Here is a 17,371-nt window from a genome sequence, read left to right on the forward strand (position 1 = left end):
TAATGATGATGACTTAAGGGAAGGGATTACATATAGGGGCAGCACTGTGTGCATAGTTAGGGCACACACATTTGCACAGACCTTTATTGGTGGTAATAAATGAGTTGGAAGCATTGATTTTTGTGTGGACACTCAAGAGGAGGCAGACAAGCTCAGTTTGCACTTAAATGGTCCAGACTATCTCCTGTGCACAGCTTTAGTGAAGACCCATCCTAAATTCCTGTGTTCTGTCTTTTCATCGCTGCTGCTAAAGACAGACTAAGCCTAAAAACAGGCAGTGAACATCAGTTTAAGGGAAGTGAGACTCCTAGTGGCCAAGACTATAGAGCTTTTTTCTGAGGGAAGGAGTAATTTTTTGTAAATTAGGGGATTTACATATATGCCTGGAATCACTTAGGCTAGGAACATTGTTTAAATGACAGTGAACAATAATGCATACTTGTTTTTAATCTTTATTTTCAACAACATATTCCATCCATATAAATAAGGACACATAGAATAATCCAATATCTTTAACCCATTACCCTCCCCACCCCAACCACCCGCCCCCTACGACCGACTCCCGGGAAGGACAATAAAAAATAAAATAAAATAAATATATATATATATATATATATAATTAATAATAATAAAAAAAATTACATAGGATATTTCAGGATTCATATTTATTCATTTATTTCTCTCTCTATTCTCTTCTTCAACCATACCAAATCTTCCTTGTCCTTAACTGTTGCTTTTTTCCCCTTTACTCGCTAATATTTCATATTTCATAATTTGATCAACCAAAGTCTTCCAATGCCCACTATTTGGAACCTCCGAAGACAGCCAGACCCTCAAAATAAGCAACTTAGCACAAATCAAAAGTTTTCTCAGAAGAACCCCTTGTTCTCCGCTCCCCTCCTGAATACTCAATAACACTTGTAAAGGAGAGAATTCACTTTCGACCTGTAGTCTGGTTTTAATATCTCAGGACATGACCAGATAATATGCACTAAGTCTGCTCCTTCTACCCTACATCTGGGACACCTATCATCTCCCCAGTGACCTATTTTCTTTAAACCTACCAGTGTGTAATATACCCCATGCAAAATTTTCAATTGAAATTATCTATAAGTGTTATTTACTGAAACAGTTGCGATATTTCTAAGCGCTGCCTTCCATTGTGAGTCTGTGATTAATACCAGTGCCTTATGCCATTTCTTTTTAAATTTATTTTTTTAATTTTTAGTGACTTCACATCGTAATTCTTTGTATAATCTAACCATAGTTTTCTTAACTTAAACTTCCAGATTTCTTAACTCATCAAATATAGAGTGGTGTTTAATTGTGAACAAAGTTACCTCTTTAGTGCATCTATATGCGCTTTGTATCTGAAAAAATCTAAATCGATCTATTTCCCGTAACCCAAATTCCTCCTGAAACTCTCTAAAGGATTTCAAGCCGTTCACCCCAAAAATGTGTTGCAATTCTGCTTTCCCAGAACCTTGGGTCAGGAACCGTCAGGAATTCACTCAGCCTTGGATTGTGCCAAATGGGAAGGAATTTTGTCCCCCCTGTTATCTTACAGATTTTTCTTTTTAAATAATTCCACCCCTTAGTCAACATATGAGCATAGGAAAAGGAAGATGAAAAAGCATCCAGTTCCAGTAATGTTACAAGGTCGCCCTCTATATCACTATTTATCTCATTTGATTTCCCCCCCCCCCCCCCCCCCCCCCACACACATTTCCTATGTTTAATGGCAGATAATATTTGGGCCAAAAAATATAACCGAAAGGATGGTAAGGCACAAGCTCAAATGGCATTGTTAAGTCCCTACCCAACAACAGTCTAGTAGACGGGTGAGAATACAGCAGTCTAATCATACCCACATAGCCTGGGCCAAACTCGAATTTACCTAACAAAATCCAGAGGAACCTCCACTCCACCCTGTCAAACGCTTTTATGATGTCCAGTGACAGGATGGAGCGGGGGTCGCCCACACCAGACTGTAAATTAATAAAAGTCCGTTCAAGATTGTCAAAAAGCCGCCTACCAGGCAAAAACCCTGTCTGGTCTATATGGACCAGGCGGGCGACTACCTGCTTTAACCTGTTTGCTAAGACTTTAGCAAAAATCTTGGTGTCTACATTCAACAAAGATATTGGCCTATAGTTTTCTACCTTGAGGGGATCTTTTAATCTTTTTGAGACTCAGAAATGTTTGAGCTTCTAACATGGAGGGTGGCAGCTTACCCTCACAGATAGATTCTCTGATTGTCTCCCACAATAGGGGCCCAAGGACCTCTCCCAATCTTTTATATAGCTCAAATGGGAGCCCATCTGGTCCAGACGCTGAACCTGAAGGGGAATATCTAATAACTTCAACTATTTCTTCTAATGTAATAGGTACATCCAAATACTCTCTCTCGGACTCAGTAAGCCCGGGGAGAGCAATACGATCTAAGTATTGCTCAATTTCCTTCTCTGATGCTTGCAACTCTGAGGTATATAGATTTGAGAAAAAGGAGACAACCGTTTGTTGTATCTGCTGGGGATCATTAATTACTTGTCCCCTGTAGTTCATAATACTATCTAATCCAGATCTCTCCCCTTGAGCTTTGATCACTGTCACCAAAAGTGCTGAGGGCTTATCATTATCAGTGAATTGGTTCTGCGCCCTCTATACCTGATACATAGAAAGCTCATCTTGTGCATCATTAAGCCGAACAAAATTCTCCTCATTTTTCAAACTTTCATATACCTTCCTCTGTGACTCCACTTTACCCAGCAGCAAGGTTTCCCTTGCCCTGAACCCCTTTTTCAGATATGATATATCTTTAAACAGAACCCCCCTTATGTAGGCTTTCAGAGTGTCCCAGACCACAATTGTACTTGCCGATCCTAAGTTTTTCCTCCAGAATTGGAATATATCTACCACCAGCCCCTCATCTTTATCCATTATATTTAACCAGTGAGGGTTTAACCTAAAACTCCTTCTACTTGTGGGCTTACTACCAGTCATATCTACCTCCAGTACCTGCATAACATGATCGGATACTGATCAAGATTCCTTTTTAATATTCCTTACCAGTCTGCTACCTGTCAAGTTAGTCATGCACATATCCATTCTCGAGCCAGATTTATTTGACTTATTAAAACACATATATCCCTCTCATGGCCCATATTTTTCTCTCCAGACATCAAGCCACTGCACTTCTGCAATAAATTTTGATAGCTGCTTACCGCTGGAAGACCCATTAGATTGCCCAGCAGATCAATCCAACACTACGTTCATTACTGAATTGAAATCTCCCATAAGGAATAATGGTACCTCATGCCTTGCTCCAATAAACTCCAGGAGTGCGACCAAGATGTCTGTGGAGAAAGGGGGGGCATAAACATATGCAATAATAACTTCCACCCGTTCCAATACTCCATGTATAAAAATGTACCTACCAAATTGATCTATACATTTCCTTTCCAATGCAAACAAAATTTGTCTATGAATAAACAACGATACCCCCCTTGAATATGCGGAGTATGATACATGTAGTTGGAAACCGGCCCATTTCTTTGTCTGCAGTCCACTGGAGTCTTTGTAGAAATGCATCTCAGTAAGCCCCACTATTGCTGGCAAGTGTCCTGATATCTGTTGGAATACTGCACATCTCTTAACCCTGTCACCCAGAGCTCTCACATTCCAAGAAAGAAATGTAATCATTTAATTAAAATAATAAAGATTAAAAAAAATGCCCCACCCGAGAGTCAGACGTCCTCCCCTCAACCCACCAACCCAAGCTGTCTTAGACAGAATATCTATCTCCAAGACTCTTGACATCCTCCTATCCACTCTTCACCCCCCCCCAAGCTCCACCACCCAAACTCCCAACCCACCCACCGCCCATCCCCCCCCCCCCCCCCCAATTATATAAATGAAGTTAAATACATACAAAAAAATAATAGATATATCCTAGAAAACAAATCAACTGTATTGGTTATTCTATTCCCTGTTGATCTAACCACTGTGACACCAAGGCGCTATCATGAAAGAATTCTACCTTGTCTTTAAACACCACCCTAAGTTTAGTGGGAAACAAAAGTGAAAAACTTACTTCATGCAGTCATTTCTTAACATTTTTAAATCCCGCCCGTTTTAACTGAATGTCTCTTGAAAAATCTGGAAACAAGGAGATTTTGGCACCATTACAGTCAGTAACGCATACTTAAAATGTTGTACGTAAAAATAAATACATTTGGCACAGCGAGATTATGAAACTGCAGAATAAAGATTATGTAATAGGAATTAATGTACTTGCCTAAAATAGACATGTATGTTTGAAATCCCTCTAAATTCAGTTGTCTTCTTTTTTAGGGCGATCCAGGAGTAGGTGTTAGAGGTCCTCCAGGACCCCCAGGACCTCCAGGCCCACCTGGCCTAGGTTCCAAAACAGATAAACTGGTAGGATATGTTTTTTTGTTTGTTTGTTTTTTATGAAACCTTTCCAATAAAAAAAATAAAAAAAATTAGGCTGCAAAAAAGAACAATGACCAAAGGTGGAAAAGCCTTTCTAGGAACCTTACTTAATCTAATCAGGAAATAGAACCTCTTCTTTCCTAGTCTTCAGGCAGCTGGGTAATGCGAAGTTCGTCTACATTTTAGTGATTAAAGAAATGCACCAGGACCCTGTTATGATGTTTGGGAAATCTAGAGGAAATACTTAATTTGGAAAATTAAATCCAGGTGGCAGCCTAATCATTCTCAGGCCATGCCTGTCATGTGCATTTTACATGCAAAACGTAAAAAAAAAGAATTGCAAACCCTCCTGTGTATTTACAATGAAGTGTGCCACCCTAAAATGGACTGAAATATGTGAAAACACACATTGTTGCATATTTTACCACCTGAGAAAAAAAGAGGTCCATTGCACTGAAGAGCACAAAAAATTGTGCCACTTGGCTAATGACATCTAACAAAGAATACAGGGGACTCTAAAATATCCACTGTGTTTATGAAAAGTGCAGACCCCCACCTCCACCTCATGTATGCATGACATCAATGACTGGTAAAGAGGCGGAAGGAGCATACTTCCCCAAGCATTACTGTCACTTCAAAAACTTTTGACATGTCAAAGACATGTCCAAAGTTTTGATCAGTTGGGTTCTGGGTGTTCATATCCCCACCAATCGGTGGATAGATTGATTCAAAGTGCTAAGCTATCCACCAATTAGTGGGGATTTGAACTTTTTTGAGGTTACAGCTAACCGCTTTACCTCATCACTTGCTGCTTTCCCGTCTTGTTGCAGGAGTCAGGTTCTATAGTAAATATATAGATTATTCTGCAGTGAGATTGGGAGATCAGGGACCTAGGTAAAGACGAGTTCAGCTATATGCTTCTCCTGGCTCTGTTTAGGGATCGGTGGGGTCTGAACACCCATACCGCAAACCGTCAAATCTTTTGACATGTCTGTGTGTGTGGCATGTCAAAAGTTTTTGAAAGAGATCGTAATGCTTTAACTTTTGTTCTGCTATATTTTGTGTTAGGCTTTAGTAGCCTAAGTAGTGGTACAAGAATGTTTTTGTGTATTTTGGGTCAAAAATTATTTAACAAAATATATATACCGTATTTCTTTTTTTAGATGGACCTCAGGTCCTAGCCATAGACTTCCAGTTAACATTCATATTCTGTTTAGCTGAAAGGGCATGATATCTCAACAAGAGAAAGTGAGACGTAGTTGGCAAACACCGCTGGTTCTGCTCATGTCAAGGGAATATCAAAAAGATCCAACTTGTCCAATCCTTGTTGTTAGGTTTTCTATGATGTTTGTTTTACTGACTTTTTTTTTACCTTTTTGTTTTTAGACTTTTATTGACATGGAAGGTTCTGGATATGGTGCAGATTTAGAGAACGTCAGAGTAAGTCTACATTAATGTCAGAGATTTGTGTATCTAAAAACAAAAGTCTTTGCGCCAAGGGACAAATTCCTTTGACAATATCTGCATAAAAAAAATCCCATACATTGTGAAGTGCATACTGTAAATATATTGCTTTGATCTTTAAATGTTAAAGGGGTACTCCATAGCAGAACATATCCCCTACTTAAAAATGGCCAGTAACTTTTCACTTTGCATAATCATATACAGGTAATATAATGGCTAGAAATAGTGATAATTGTGACTTTTGGTTTCTTTTCCAGGGACCACCTGGTCTTCCTGGGCCCCCTGGCCCCCCTGGTGTACCTGGATTGCCAGGAGTACCAGGACAGTTTGGAATGAACACCACAAGCGTGCCTGGCCCCCCTGGCCTACCTGGGAACCCTGGACAGAATGGGATGCCTGGTCCCCCTGGTCCTCCGGTAATGTTTTAAACTCTGTAGATGCATATTATTGTAATATTGTGATCCTATTTGCATCAGGAGATAGGAATAAACTGTTGGTTTTGCCATCATTGTGGTGACAGAACATGATTTTGTTGCCCGTGTCCATGATTTTGTTGCCCATTTTCATTAGAATAGTCTGATGGATAAAAGCTATATGGGGTACCATGCAGTGGTCATACAGTAGGTTGAATGGGAAGACTAGATTACACTCCATTTTTATGGGCAGAAAACCTAAAGCAGCAGTGGATTTTCTAAATGCCAGGATATCACATAACACGGATCTCAATTCCAGAAATTCATCATATTCAAGCATTTTATGCATAATAATAGTGTTCCTAGTTTTATAAAACTGCCCACAGAGGTCCATGATAATCCATACTGTTGAATATGACAGTATTCTTTTAGATGTAAAGTTATGCATCTGGGTACTAATAACCTGCATGCGTCGTATGTCTTAGGGGGGATTAAACTGGCAGAGTCACTGGTAGAGAAGGATCTGGGTGTACTTGTAGATCACAGACTACAGAATAGCATGCAATGTCAGGCTGCTGCTTCCAAAGCCGGCAGGATATTGTCATGTATCAAAAGAGGCATGGACTCAAGGGACAGGGACATAATACTCCCCCTTTATAAATCATTGGTACGGCCTTACCTGGAATATGCTGTTCAGTTTTGGGCACCTGTCCATAAAAGGGACACTGCGGAGTTGGAAAGGGTGCAGAGACGCGCGACTAAACTAATATGGGGAATGGAACATCTTAGCTATGAGGAGCGATTAAAGGAGTTACAATTGTTTAGTCTTGAGAAGAGACGTTTAAGGGGGGATATGATAAACGTATATAAGTATATTAATGGCCCATACAAAAAATATGGAGAAAAATTGTTCCAGGTTAAACCCCCCCAAAGGACGAGGGGGAACTCCCTCCGTCTGGAGAAGAAAAAGTTTAGTCTCAAGGGGCGACACGCCTTCTTTACCATGAGAACTGTGAACTTATGGAACAGTCTACCTCAGGAACTGGTCACAGCAGGAACAATTAACAGCTTTAAAACAGGATTAGATACATTCCTGGAACAAAATAAGATTAATGCTTATGAAGAAATATAAAATCTCATCCCTTCCCCAATATCGCGCCACACCCCTACCCCTTAATTCCCTGGTTGAACTTGATGGACATATGTCTTTTTTCGACCGTACTAACTATGTAACTATGTAACTAAGATGACCTAGCGTGACCTCAGTGTTTAAGAACACAAAATAAGTTATTCTGCTTTTTATATCAGTTTTAATACATAATAAAAAATGTAATAGATGCATGTTCTAAATCTTATTTATTTATTGATTTTAGGGTCTTCCTGGAAAAGATGGAATCCCAGGGACTCCAGGGATTTCAGGCGAGAGGGTAAGTTTTTAACATAGTAATTCCATATCCCTACAACTCACTGACACACAAGACTTACGATGCAACAATCACTGTAGGTGAGGAAATAAGGAAGAGAATGGTGCAAAATTAAGAAGCCATATTGAGAACCATTGCATTTGCTAGTAACTATTTTTCTTTTTATTAAAGAGAAAAAATATGTCCAGATACATTTGACCTAACGTAGAGAAACATAACAAAGGGTTATGGGTTGTGGTTACATTGTCAATCATTCCAATATTTATTCCCTGTTTTTCTTGAATCCATCCAGGGTATAGATGGTGAAATTGGGCTTCCGGGAGCTCCTGGACCAAAGGTAAGTTGATCACTAATGTTTTGGTTTCCATATCCGTTTTAGACCTTAAATTGATATTTAAATCTTTGGAAATTATTTCTAAGGTCTCACAGAGCACTTTGTCTCCAATCCCCTCCTATCTGAGGGAGATTCTCTCTCGTTTTTCTCTTGAACCAGTAATCCAGGTAACAAGTGTCAAACCTCCAGCATGTGTTGTATTATGACTTTGGGATTGGCCCTACCAGCATGCTGTGCAAGAAGGAATTTAATGAGCATGTGGAGGAGATTGACCCTTCAGCATACTATTTGTAGGGCCGCCACCATAAGACTTACAGAGGGCCTGTCAGTTCCTACTAAAAATGTATGAATAAATTGACATCCAGGTATTATTATTATCCTTGTCAATAGAATGCATCGCTATGTGGTGACTGGGGTGTTGCAGTATGCAGCAGGGTCTTATGGTAATAACCATAGGGGCAAGATGTTGTTAACCCCTTAGTGTTCGTTACGCCAGGATGTGGTTATTCCGGTATGGTGACCGCCGTCAACCAACCCAAAAGGGTTTGTAATAAGGGAATGTCCACAGCAGGAATTATGCAAGAACTGGAACTTTTAATTGTAATTCTTAAGAAACAGTCTTTACAGTTATGCAGTTTCTCTAGAGGCAACCGGGACACAGGATACCTCGCAGGCTTGCTGGGACTTGTAGTATTGAGAATATCTATGCAGGCCACTTTGCTACTAATATTATTCTTGAGTTGAGTAGTAGTCACTAGAATTGTAGATAGAGCTTGATAACTCACGTTTTGAAGTGGCTGCAGGTTCTTTAGGCTTTGGCCTAGATGAGATGAGTTTAGATACAGGTATTGTGCTGGGCTGAAATCCTGGAGATAAGAGAGTTTAGAGACTACAGCCCCTTATATACTAAGGAGGCTGGACTAAAGCCCATTGGTTGCAAAGCCTGTGGGTCCTGTACCCAAGGAACTCTGGGTATGTCACATGACAGTGCTTCACATGACTAACACTTCTGTACACATTTGTACAAACTTTATACATATTGACAATGCATACACATATACAATGCATTTATATGAGACAATAGAAAGTGAGCAAAAAGGTGAACCCTGCAGAAGAGCCCTATAGACTGCAGGGACTCTTCCTGAGGGGACTTAGAGAGGGTACAGGACCATGTCCTGTACCGGGACACCACACTTTGTTACACTATCCAGTCGATGCTGACAATGTAAAACTCTGTAGGGACATATCCTATGGACCAAATTGTCAATTCATTTATACATTTACAGAAGGAGGAAAAAAAACCATTTAGTATTTACATTTTGTAAGAAATATTAGTATTTAAAAATCAGAAGAAAAGAACTGACAAATCCTCTTTAATGTTTTCCTGTGTTTACCATACCATACAGGCATGGATGTACAGATGAATAGTGTGAATAGTGTTGCTGTGGTGTACATTGTTGTGTTGTCCTTTAGGGAGTTTAGTTGTGTGAACTGTGCAGCATAAACAAAAAATAAGGTAATGGAACAACAACATTGTTTAAACAGATGACAGCGTAATTCAGTTCCCTTGTTGCTGTTTTCAAATTTAACCATACAAGAGTGTAAATGGCCAGATGAGAAGGTAATAATACACTGATACACATGGAGTATACAAACCAACTCTGAGGGTATTCAGATATTCAGTTGTCATTATTTTTTTTTATCAAAAAGAGGTGTTAGGTGGTTTCATTGCAAAGTAATAATGTGATGTAATTCCAATGATTTTGGTAGAAACAAGAATAAATTATGGATAAATATTTCTGGTTGATGTGTAAGACACTTATTCGGTCTTGGAAACTTTGAAGCTATATTTTATTATGCATATGTGTGATATGTAGCTATAAGAGTTACTTTGTAGTGGGCTCATTTTTTCATAGCCTCAGGCTATAAGATTGTACACTACAGTAACCTAGGTAGGTGCCTACTGCACATGCCTACTGGTTTTAAGGCTAAGTCTTGGTACACTAGATAAGGCTCATTGTGCCAGCTAAGCAATTAAAAGTTATTATGTGATTCACATCTGAAAAGTAGCCGACATTCAGGATGTACATCCGCATACTGGCACAAAAGTATTCTGTATACAGTTTTTTTTTTTTTTTTTTTCTTTATGGGATTCGGTTTGTCCACTTTCACTTTAAAGTCCTACAAAAAAAAAAAATATATATATATATATAGTACACGTTAGGAAGTGGACCAAACATAGTCACTAGTAGACTACATTCAGACCACAGTATACATCGCAGTATACCGTATATACTCGAGTATAAGCCGAGTTTTTCAGCACGGTTTTTCGTGCCGAAAACGCCCCCCTCGGCTTATACTCGAGTGAACTCTCCGCCTGTCAATCCCTTCTCAGTGATCTTCCCTCCAGAGGTTGCAAAACTACAACTCCCAGCATGCCCAGACAGCCATCGGCTGTCCGGGCATGCTGGGAGCTGTAGTTTTGAAACCTCTGGAGGTCCGCAGGTTGAAGACCACTGCGGCCTTCGTCATCATTCAGACCCCCCCCTTTAGTTTTCTACTCGCCTCCCCTCGGTGGGAAGGAAGGGTGAGCTGGTCGGGGCCATCTATACTGCAGGGACCGTCCGGTGGGGAGGGTTAGTCGTTCCGGGCTGTCCATTTTCACCTGGGGGGCCCTCTTCTCCGCGCTCCGGGCCTGCCCCGGACTAGTGACGTTGCATGCTGGGAGTTGTAGTTTTGAAACCTCTGGAATGATGTGGCATGCCCCGGACTAGTGACGTTGCCTTGACGATGCCACACAGGGATGTTCATGCGCAGCCTCTCTGCGCATGAACGTCCCTGTGCGTCGTCAAGGCAACGTCACTAGTCTGGGGCAGGCCCGGAGTGCGGAGAAGAGGGCCCCCCCGGTGAAAATGGACAGCCCGGAACGACTAATCCTCCCCACCGGATGGTTCCTGCAGCATAGATGGCCTGGACCAGCTCACCCTTCCTTCCCACCGAGGGGAGGGGAGTAGAAAACTAAAGGGGGGGTCTGGATGATGACAAAGGCCGCAGTGGTCTTCAACCTGCAAACTTCCATAGATTTCAAAACTACAACTCCCAGCATGCCCAGACAGCCGATGGCTGACGGGATTGACAGGCGGTGATGATGATGGGGGGGGGGGATGATAACGGGGGTCTGGATGAGGACATGGGGGGGATGATGTATTACCCCCCCCCCCCCCCCCAGGCTTATAGTCGAGTCAATAACTTTTCCTGGGTTTTTGGGGTGAAATTAGGGGCCTCTGCTTATATTCGGGTCGGCTTATACTCGAGTATATACGGTATGTTGGCATATCATTCTGCCAGAATGCTGATATATACCCTGAACATGAGCGTCTGTTCTGATGTGAACATAGCCTAACTGCCTACGTACAGTTTTGCTGCCATAAGCAATACACCAAGGAAGGCTGAGGAAACGGGAAGCACACTAATATAGAATGTTTATGTCCACTCATGTTGGAGACATATAGCGGCAGTAATTTAAAATACAGTGAGACAGCAGACTGTGGCTGTGCAAAATCTGTTTTTATGTTATAAAATAACATGCACCGTGTATGTAAATATTCGATTTTTAAAATAAAATAGTAATTGGAGAACTGTATATACAAGCTTATATTATTAGGGGCCTATTCCCGCTTTTATAAGTTCATATCCCTATATCCCACATAGGATTATGATTTATATATTACATACAACAACCCTCATAAACCAAGTAATTAAAACAATACAAGATAATATCCCTGGCTTTTCATTATGAACACCTAGACAACCTACTTTTGTAGCATTTTACTTTTCCAATATGGATGCCAGACATGTGAACACCAGTGAAGATGTATCTAGAGAAAGAAAAAAACATTTTATGTATTATTTACCTTATTTGTCTTTCTATAGGGTAACGCTGGGGAATCTGGAATTCCAGGAACTCCTGGAGAAACTGGCTTAGCCGGACTTCCTGGACCAATTGGACCACGTGGAATACCTGGACCACCAGGGCCCCCTGGTCCACCTGGACCTGGAGTAGCAGTTGGATTTGTAAGTAAAAAAAAAAAATATGTGTGAAAATGGCTCCATCACATATGTAAAAGGAAGAAATTAAAGTATATGCAAAAAAGAAACAAACATTATTGTGCTTGGTTAAGTGAGGGAACCTTCATACAGAGTGTTCTATTCTACACTCACTGGCCACTTATTAGGTTCACCCAGGTTGGACCCCCTTGTGCCTTCATTCTTTATGGCATACTGTCTACAAGGTGCAGTAAACATTCCACCATATGGACAACATAGCATCATGCAGTTGCTGCAGATTTGTCGGCTGTATATCTATGATGCCAATCTCCTGTTCAACCACATCCCAAAGGTAATCTATTGGATTGAGATCTGGTGACTGTGGAGGCCATTAAAGTACAGGGAACTCATTGTCATTCTTAAGAAACCAATTTGAGCTTAGGCTGGGTTCACATCACTTTTTTGCAATACAGTTCCCTTATCAGGTTTTTGATTTAAAAAAAATAAATAAAAATAAAAAAAATAAAAAAAAGATTCCTCAAAACCAGACTAAACTGTATCAAAACGTGTTTACAAATTTTAATCTGTATACGGTTGCATCCGTTTTTCCAGAAAAAAAAAAAGAAGTTTTTAACTTTTCACTCCATTATGAATACAGTTTTACTTGTTTAATTGAAAATCCCCCCCCCCCCCCCAAAAAAAAAAACTGTGTAAAGTCAAATACCGTATGGTGAAAACAGGATGGAACCGTACGCACATACAGATCTGTACGGTTCCCATTGAATCCCATGTTAAAAAAAATAAATAAATAAATAAAATAAAAGTATATGTTTCAATACGGTTTTTCACCCGGAACAAAAACTGTGGTAGACTGCGGTTTTGGGTACAGGAAAAAATCTGACAAAACTGTACAAGATGCAAAACTGACACAACCTGATGCATCTTTTGGCATACGGTATTCAATGGAGAGTCAATGTATATGGTCTTCAATACGTTTCCGTACGGTTTTCAAATTGTAAACGTATACGGGAACTGTATTGTAAAAACGTGGTGTGAACCCAGCCTTAGTGACACAGGTGCATTATCCTGCTGGAAGAGGCAGAAGATGTGTACCCTGTGGTCATTAAAGGGTTAATCCGGTGGAAAACTTTAATTTTTTTATTTTTAAATCAACTAGTGCCAGAAAGTTAAGCAGATTTGTTAATTACTTCTATTAAAAAAACGTAATTCTTCCAGTACTTATTAGCTGCTGAATACTTCATAGGAAATACTTTTCTTTTTGGAACACAGTGCTCTCTGCTGACATAACGACCACAGTTCTCTCTGCTGACATCTCTGTCCATTTTAGGAACTGTCCAGAGCAGCATATGTTTGCTATGGGGATTTTCTCCTACTCTGGACAGTTCCTAAAATGGACAGAGGTGTCAGCAGAGAGCACTGTGGTCATGATGTCAGCAGAGAGCTCTGTGTTCCAAAAAGAAAATAATTTCCTCTGTAGTATTCAGCAACTAATAAGTACTGGAAGGATTAAGATTTTTTTAATAGAAGTAATTTACAAATCTGTTTAATTTTCTGGCACCAGTTGATTAAAAAAAAAAAGTTTTCCACTGGAGTACCCCTTTAAGGGATTGACAAGGTCAGCAACAATACTCAGGTAGGTTGTCACATTTACAATGCACAATCCCTACGAAGGGGCCTAAAGTCTGCCGAGAAAATGTCCCCCACACCATTACACCACTTCCATCAACCTGAACCATTGATACTGGCTATTTTCTCTTTTTCTGACTATTCTTTATAACCCCTAGAGATGGTTGTAGGTGAAAATCCCAGTAGCTCAGCAGTTTCTGAAATACCCAGACTCCCCATTCTGATTGAACTTTAGCGAGTTGTCTTTACCACTTTCACATGCCTAAATGTGTTGAGTTGCTGCCATGGGATTGACTGATTAGCTATTTGTGTTAACAAGCAATTAGACAAGTGTACATTAGAGATGAGCGAACTTACAGTAAATTCGATTAGTCACGAACTTCTCGGCTCGGCGGTTGCTGACTTTTCCTGCATAAATTAGTTCAGCTTTCCGGTGCTCCGGTTGGCTGGAAAAGGTGGATACAGTCCTAGGAAAGAGTCTCCTAGGAATGTATCCACCTTTTTCAGCCCACGGGAGCACCTGAAAGCTGAACTAATTTATGCAGGAAAAGTCATTAACTGCCGAGCCGAGAAGTTTGTGACGAATCGAATTTACTGTAAGTTCGCTCATCTCTAGTGTACATCATAAATAACTGCTCTAAGAATGACATCATTGGTTAAAAAAAGAAAGAAAATAACCATGGGTAAGAGTTCATTGCTTCTTTATCATGTAGTAGTATGAATTTGCTTTTATTTCATACATTTAGTCAAGCCTATACATTTTGGCCACATTTAGTTACTATATATTCTATTTGCGGGATCGATATTTTTGTCGGGTTTGATGTAAGAATAACATTGGAATGATGCTAGAATGTGTAAGACACAACAGAGGGATCCTACTGTTCATATTCGTTAAAAAAATTATTTTAACACTTTTTTTTGCCTCTTTCTCCAGGACGACATGGAAGGTTCTGGATACGGTTTTGGTGGTCGGGGATCTTTGGGTCCACAGGTAACAATAACAGCAATAGAATTTTTCGTACGTTTACCGCATACACGTGGACCATAATGGGCATATAAAGTTAAAGTGTACCTGTCGTTAACAAAAACTTGTAATATAATGTAATGTAATGTATTGTTTTTCACCCCAAAATATACCATTTTTTTAATCAATGTATATTACAAATTTCTATATAATAGTACTATCTACATTACATAAAAAGTTTTTGTTTACGATGGGTACACTTTAAAAATTACAGAGCAATCTGTATAAATATAGCGTTGTGCAATTCACGCATATTGTATATCGTGTGCATATTTATATATGTGTCCAGTGTAGTTTTATTTGACAAACTGGTCGAAAGAGACCATTAGACGAAAACTGCATGAGCGCGGTATGGCCTGTAATGTGAATTGCTTAGTTTTGCAGATAGGTACTGTTGTAAGGTATTGACTTATACCTGTAGTTCCCAACTAGGGAGCCTCCAGCTGTTGCAAAACTACAACTCCCAGCATGCCCGGACAGCCGAAGGCTGTCCGGGCATGCTGGGAATTGTAGTTTTGCAACAGCTGGAGGCGCCCTGGATGGGAAACACTGACTTATACACTGGGTGTGGGGGCTGGTCCTGCTTGCTATCACGGGGACATACTGCAACTGAACATTTTAAAGGGATTATCCAGGAAAAAAACTTTTTTTATATAGATCAACTGGCTCTAGAAAGTTAAACAGATTTGTAAATTACTTCTATTAAAAAAAATCTTAATCCTATCAGTACTTATGAGCTGCTGAAGTTGAGTTGTTCTTTTCGGTCTAAGTGCTCTCTGATGACACCTGTCTCGGGAACTGTCCAGAGTAGAAGCAAATCCCCATAGCAAACCTCTTCTACAGTGTGCAGTTCCCGAGACAAGCAGAGATGTCAGCAGCAGAGATGTTGCCAGACAGAAAACAACAACTCAAATTCAGCAGCTGATAATTATTGAAAGGATTAAGTTTTTTTTTTAATAGAAGTAATTTACAAATCTGTTTTAACTTTCTGGAGCCAGTTGATATAAAAAAATAAAAAATAAATTCCTGGAATACCCCTTTAAGAAGATAAACTTTTATCTAATTTGTGATTTTGGTAGACTGACTGTTTACAGTGTATATGCTTGGATTTAAAGGGGTACTCCGGTGGAAAACTTTTTTATTTTTTTTTTTAAATCAACTGGTGCCAAAAAGTTAAACAGATTTGTAAATTACTTCTACTAAATCTTAATCCTTCCAGTAGTTATTAGCTGCTGAATACTACAAAAAAAAATTATTTTCTTTTTAAAACACAGAGCACTCTGCTGACATCATGAGCACAGTGCTCTCTGCTGACATCTCTGTCCATTTTTAAGAACTGTCCCGGTGTAGGAGAAAAATCCCCATAGCAAACATATGTCGTTGTGGACAGTTCCTAAAATGGACAGAGATGTCAGCAGAGAGCACTGTGTTCCAAAAAGAAAAGTATTTCCTCTGTAGTATTCAGCAGCTAAGAAGTACTGGAAGGATTAAGATTTTTTAATAGAAGTAATTTACAAATCTGTTTAACTTTCTGGGACCAGTAGATTTAAAAAAAAGAAAAAAAGATTTCCACCGGAGTACCCCTTGGATTGTGGGATCCAATAAATAGCCCAAAATGGCCCAGTTAATAGGACTGAAGTGTGTAATAATTTTTATTTACTCTTTTGTCCAATTTCTCCACTGCCAATTCTTTGCCCTGGCCCCAATACACCCTTAGTCTGTGGGGAAACCAACAATATTGCACAGTTCTCAGTTAAATCAATTGCCTGTCCATATAATGCTCAAACATGGAGTCTTTCCAAAGCTCTCACTCATATATGTAGATTTTGTTCTGGGACCCATCTAAAAATGGCTTGTTTTAAACCTGATCATATTTACAACATATTGGGGGTGGGGCGGGGTGTTACTAAACTATGTACACCAATTTTATGGCATAAAAACGTCAAATGTCTGTGCAAACACCATTTTTCTCAAAAAGTGGGTTGTCAGCTGGAGGTGGCCCATGGCCCACCCAATTCAATCTGTGGCACACTGACCGCTACAGAGGTGACAGATCTATTAAGTGCCATACTGTACCCTTCTCTTTACATTTGTACCAGTTTACTCCAGTTCACTAATTACTGGTGTCTAAAATGCCGGTCCATACTAAATCTGCCCCATATGGTTTATATGTCTCAAGTTTTCAAGTAACTGTTTTATTTTTGTATTAACCTTTTTTTTCTTTTACCAGGGTATGCCAGGAATTCCAGGGGCAAAGGTCAGAGTTCTAGATTTACTTTTTATTTTTATAGAGTGAGGGGTTTGAGTGAGTCCTAATCGATGGTGGTTTTCCCCATCAGACAATGATTGTACATCCACACTAATGTTCTAGATGTTTCAAAGGTGGGATCTCATCTCTTAAGTATGCCATACATTTTCAATAACTGCTTGTCAAATGTTTATTCAGCCGACAGTTATCTCTCTTAACCTCCCCATATACATTCGGTACATCCAAAGATTCATGTGTTGTCTATGGGGAGTGAAGGGGTATGCTGCAGACAGACAGTCCTGGCACCAGTTCTTC

General features: G+C 39.8%; 1 protein-coding gene across 2 annotated transcripts in view; it reads left to right on the plus strand.

Annotated features, from left to right (window-relative positions):
* The window catches only part of COL18A1 (collagen type XVIII alpha 1 chain), a 205,290-nt gene that overhangs the window by 162,677 nt on the left and 25,242 nt on the right, over positions 1-17,371 (plus strand). For both annotated transcript variants that reach the window (XM_056536571.1, XM_056536570.1), the window contains 8 exons: positions 4,354-4,440; positions 5,842-5,895; positions 6,177-6,335; positions 7,706-7,759; positions 8,049-8,093; positions 12,024-12,164; positions 14,719-14,775; positions 17,039-17,065. In XM_056536571.1, coding sequence (XP_056392546.1) covers positions 4,354-4,440; positions 5,842-5,895; positions 6,177-6,335; positions 7,706-7,759; positions 8,049-8,093; positions 12,024-12,164; positions 14,719-14,775; positions 17,039-17,065 — 624 coding nt within the window. The remainder of the gene's footprint in view (positions 1-4,353; positions 4,441-5,841; positions 5,896-6,176; positions 6,336-7,705; positions 7,760-8,048; positions 8,094-12,023; positions 12,165-14,718; positions 14,776-17,038; positions 17,066-17,371) is intronic.

The sequence above is a fragment of the Hyla sarda genome, chromosome 8 (assembly GCF_029499605.1).
Source record: "Hyla sarda isolate aHylSar1 chromosome 8, aHylSar1.hap1, whole genome shotgun sequence".
Taxonomy (NCBI): domain Eukaryota; kingdom Metazoa; phylum Chordata; class Amphibia; order Anura; family Hylidae; genus Hyla; species Hyla sarda.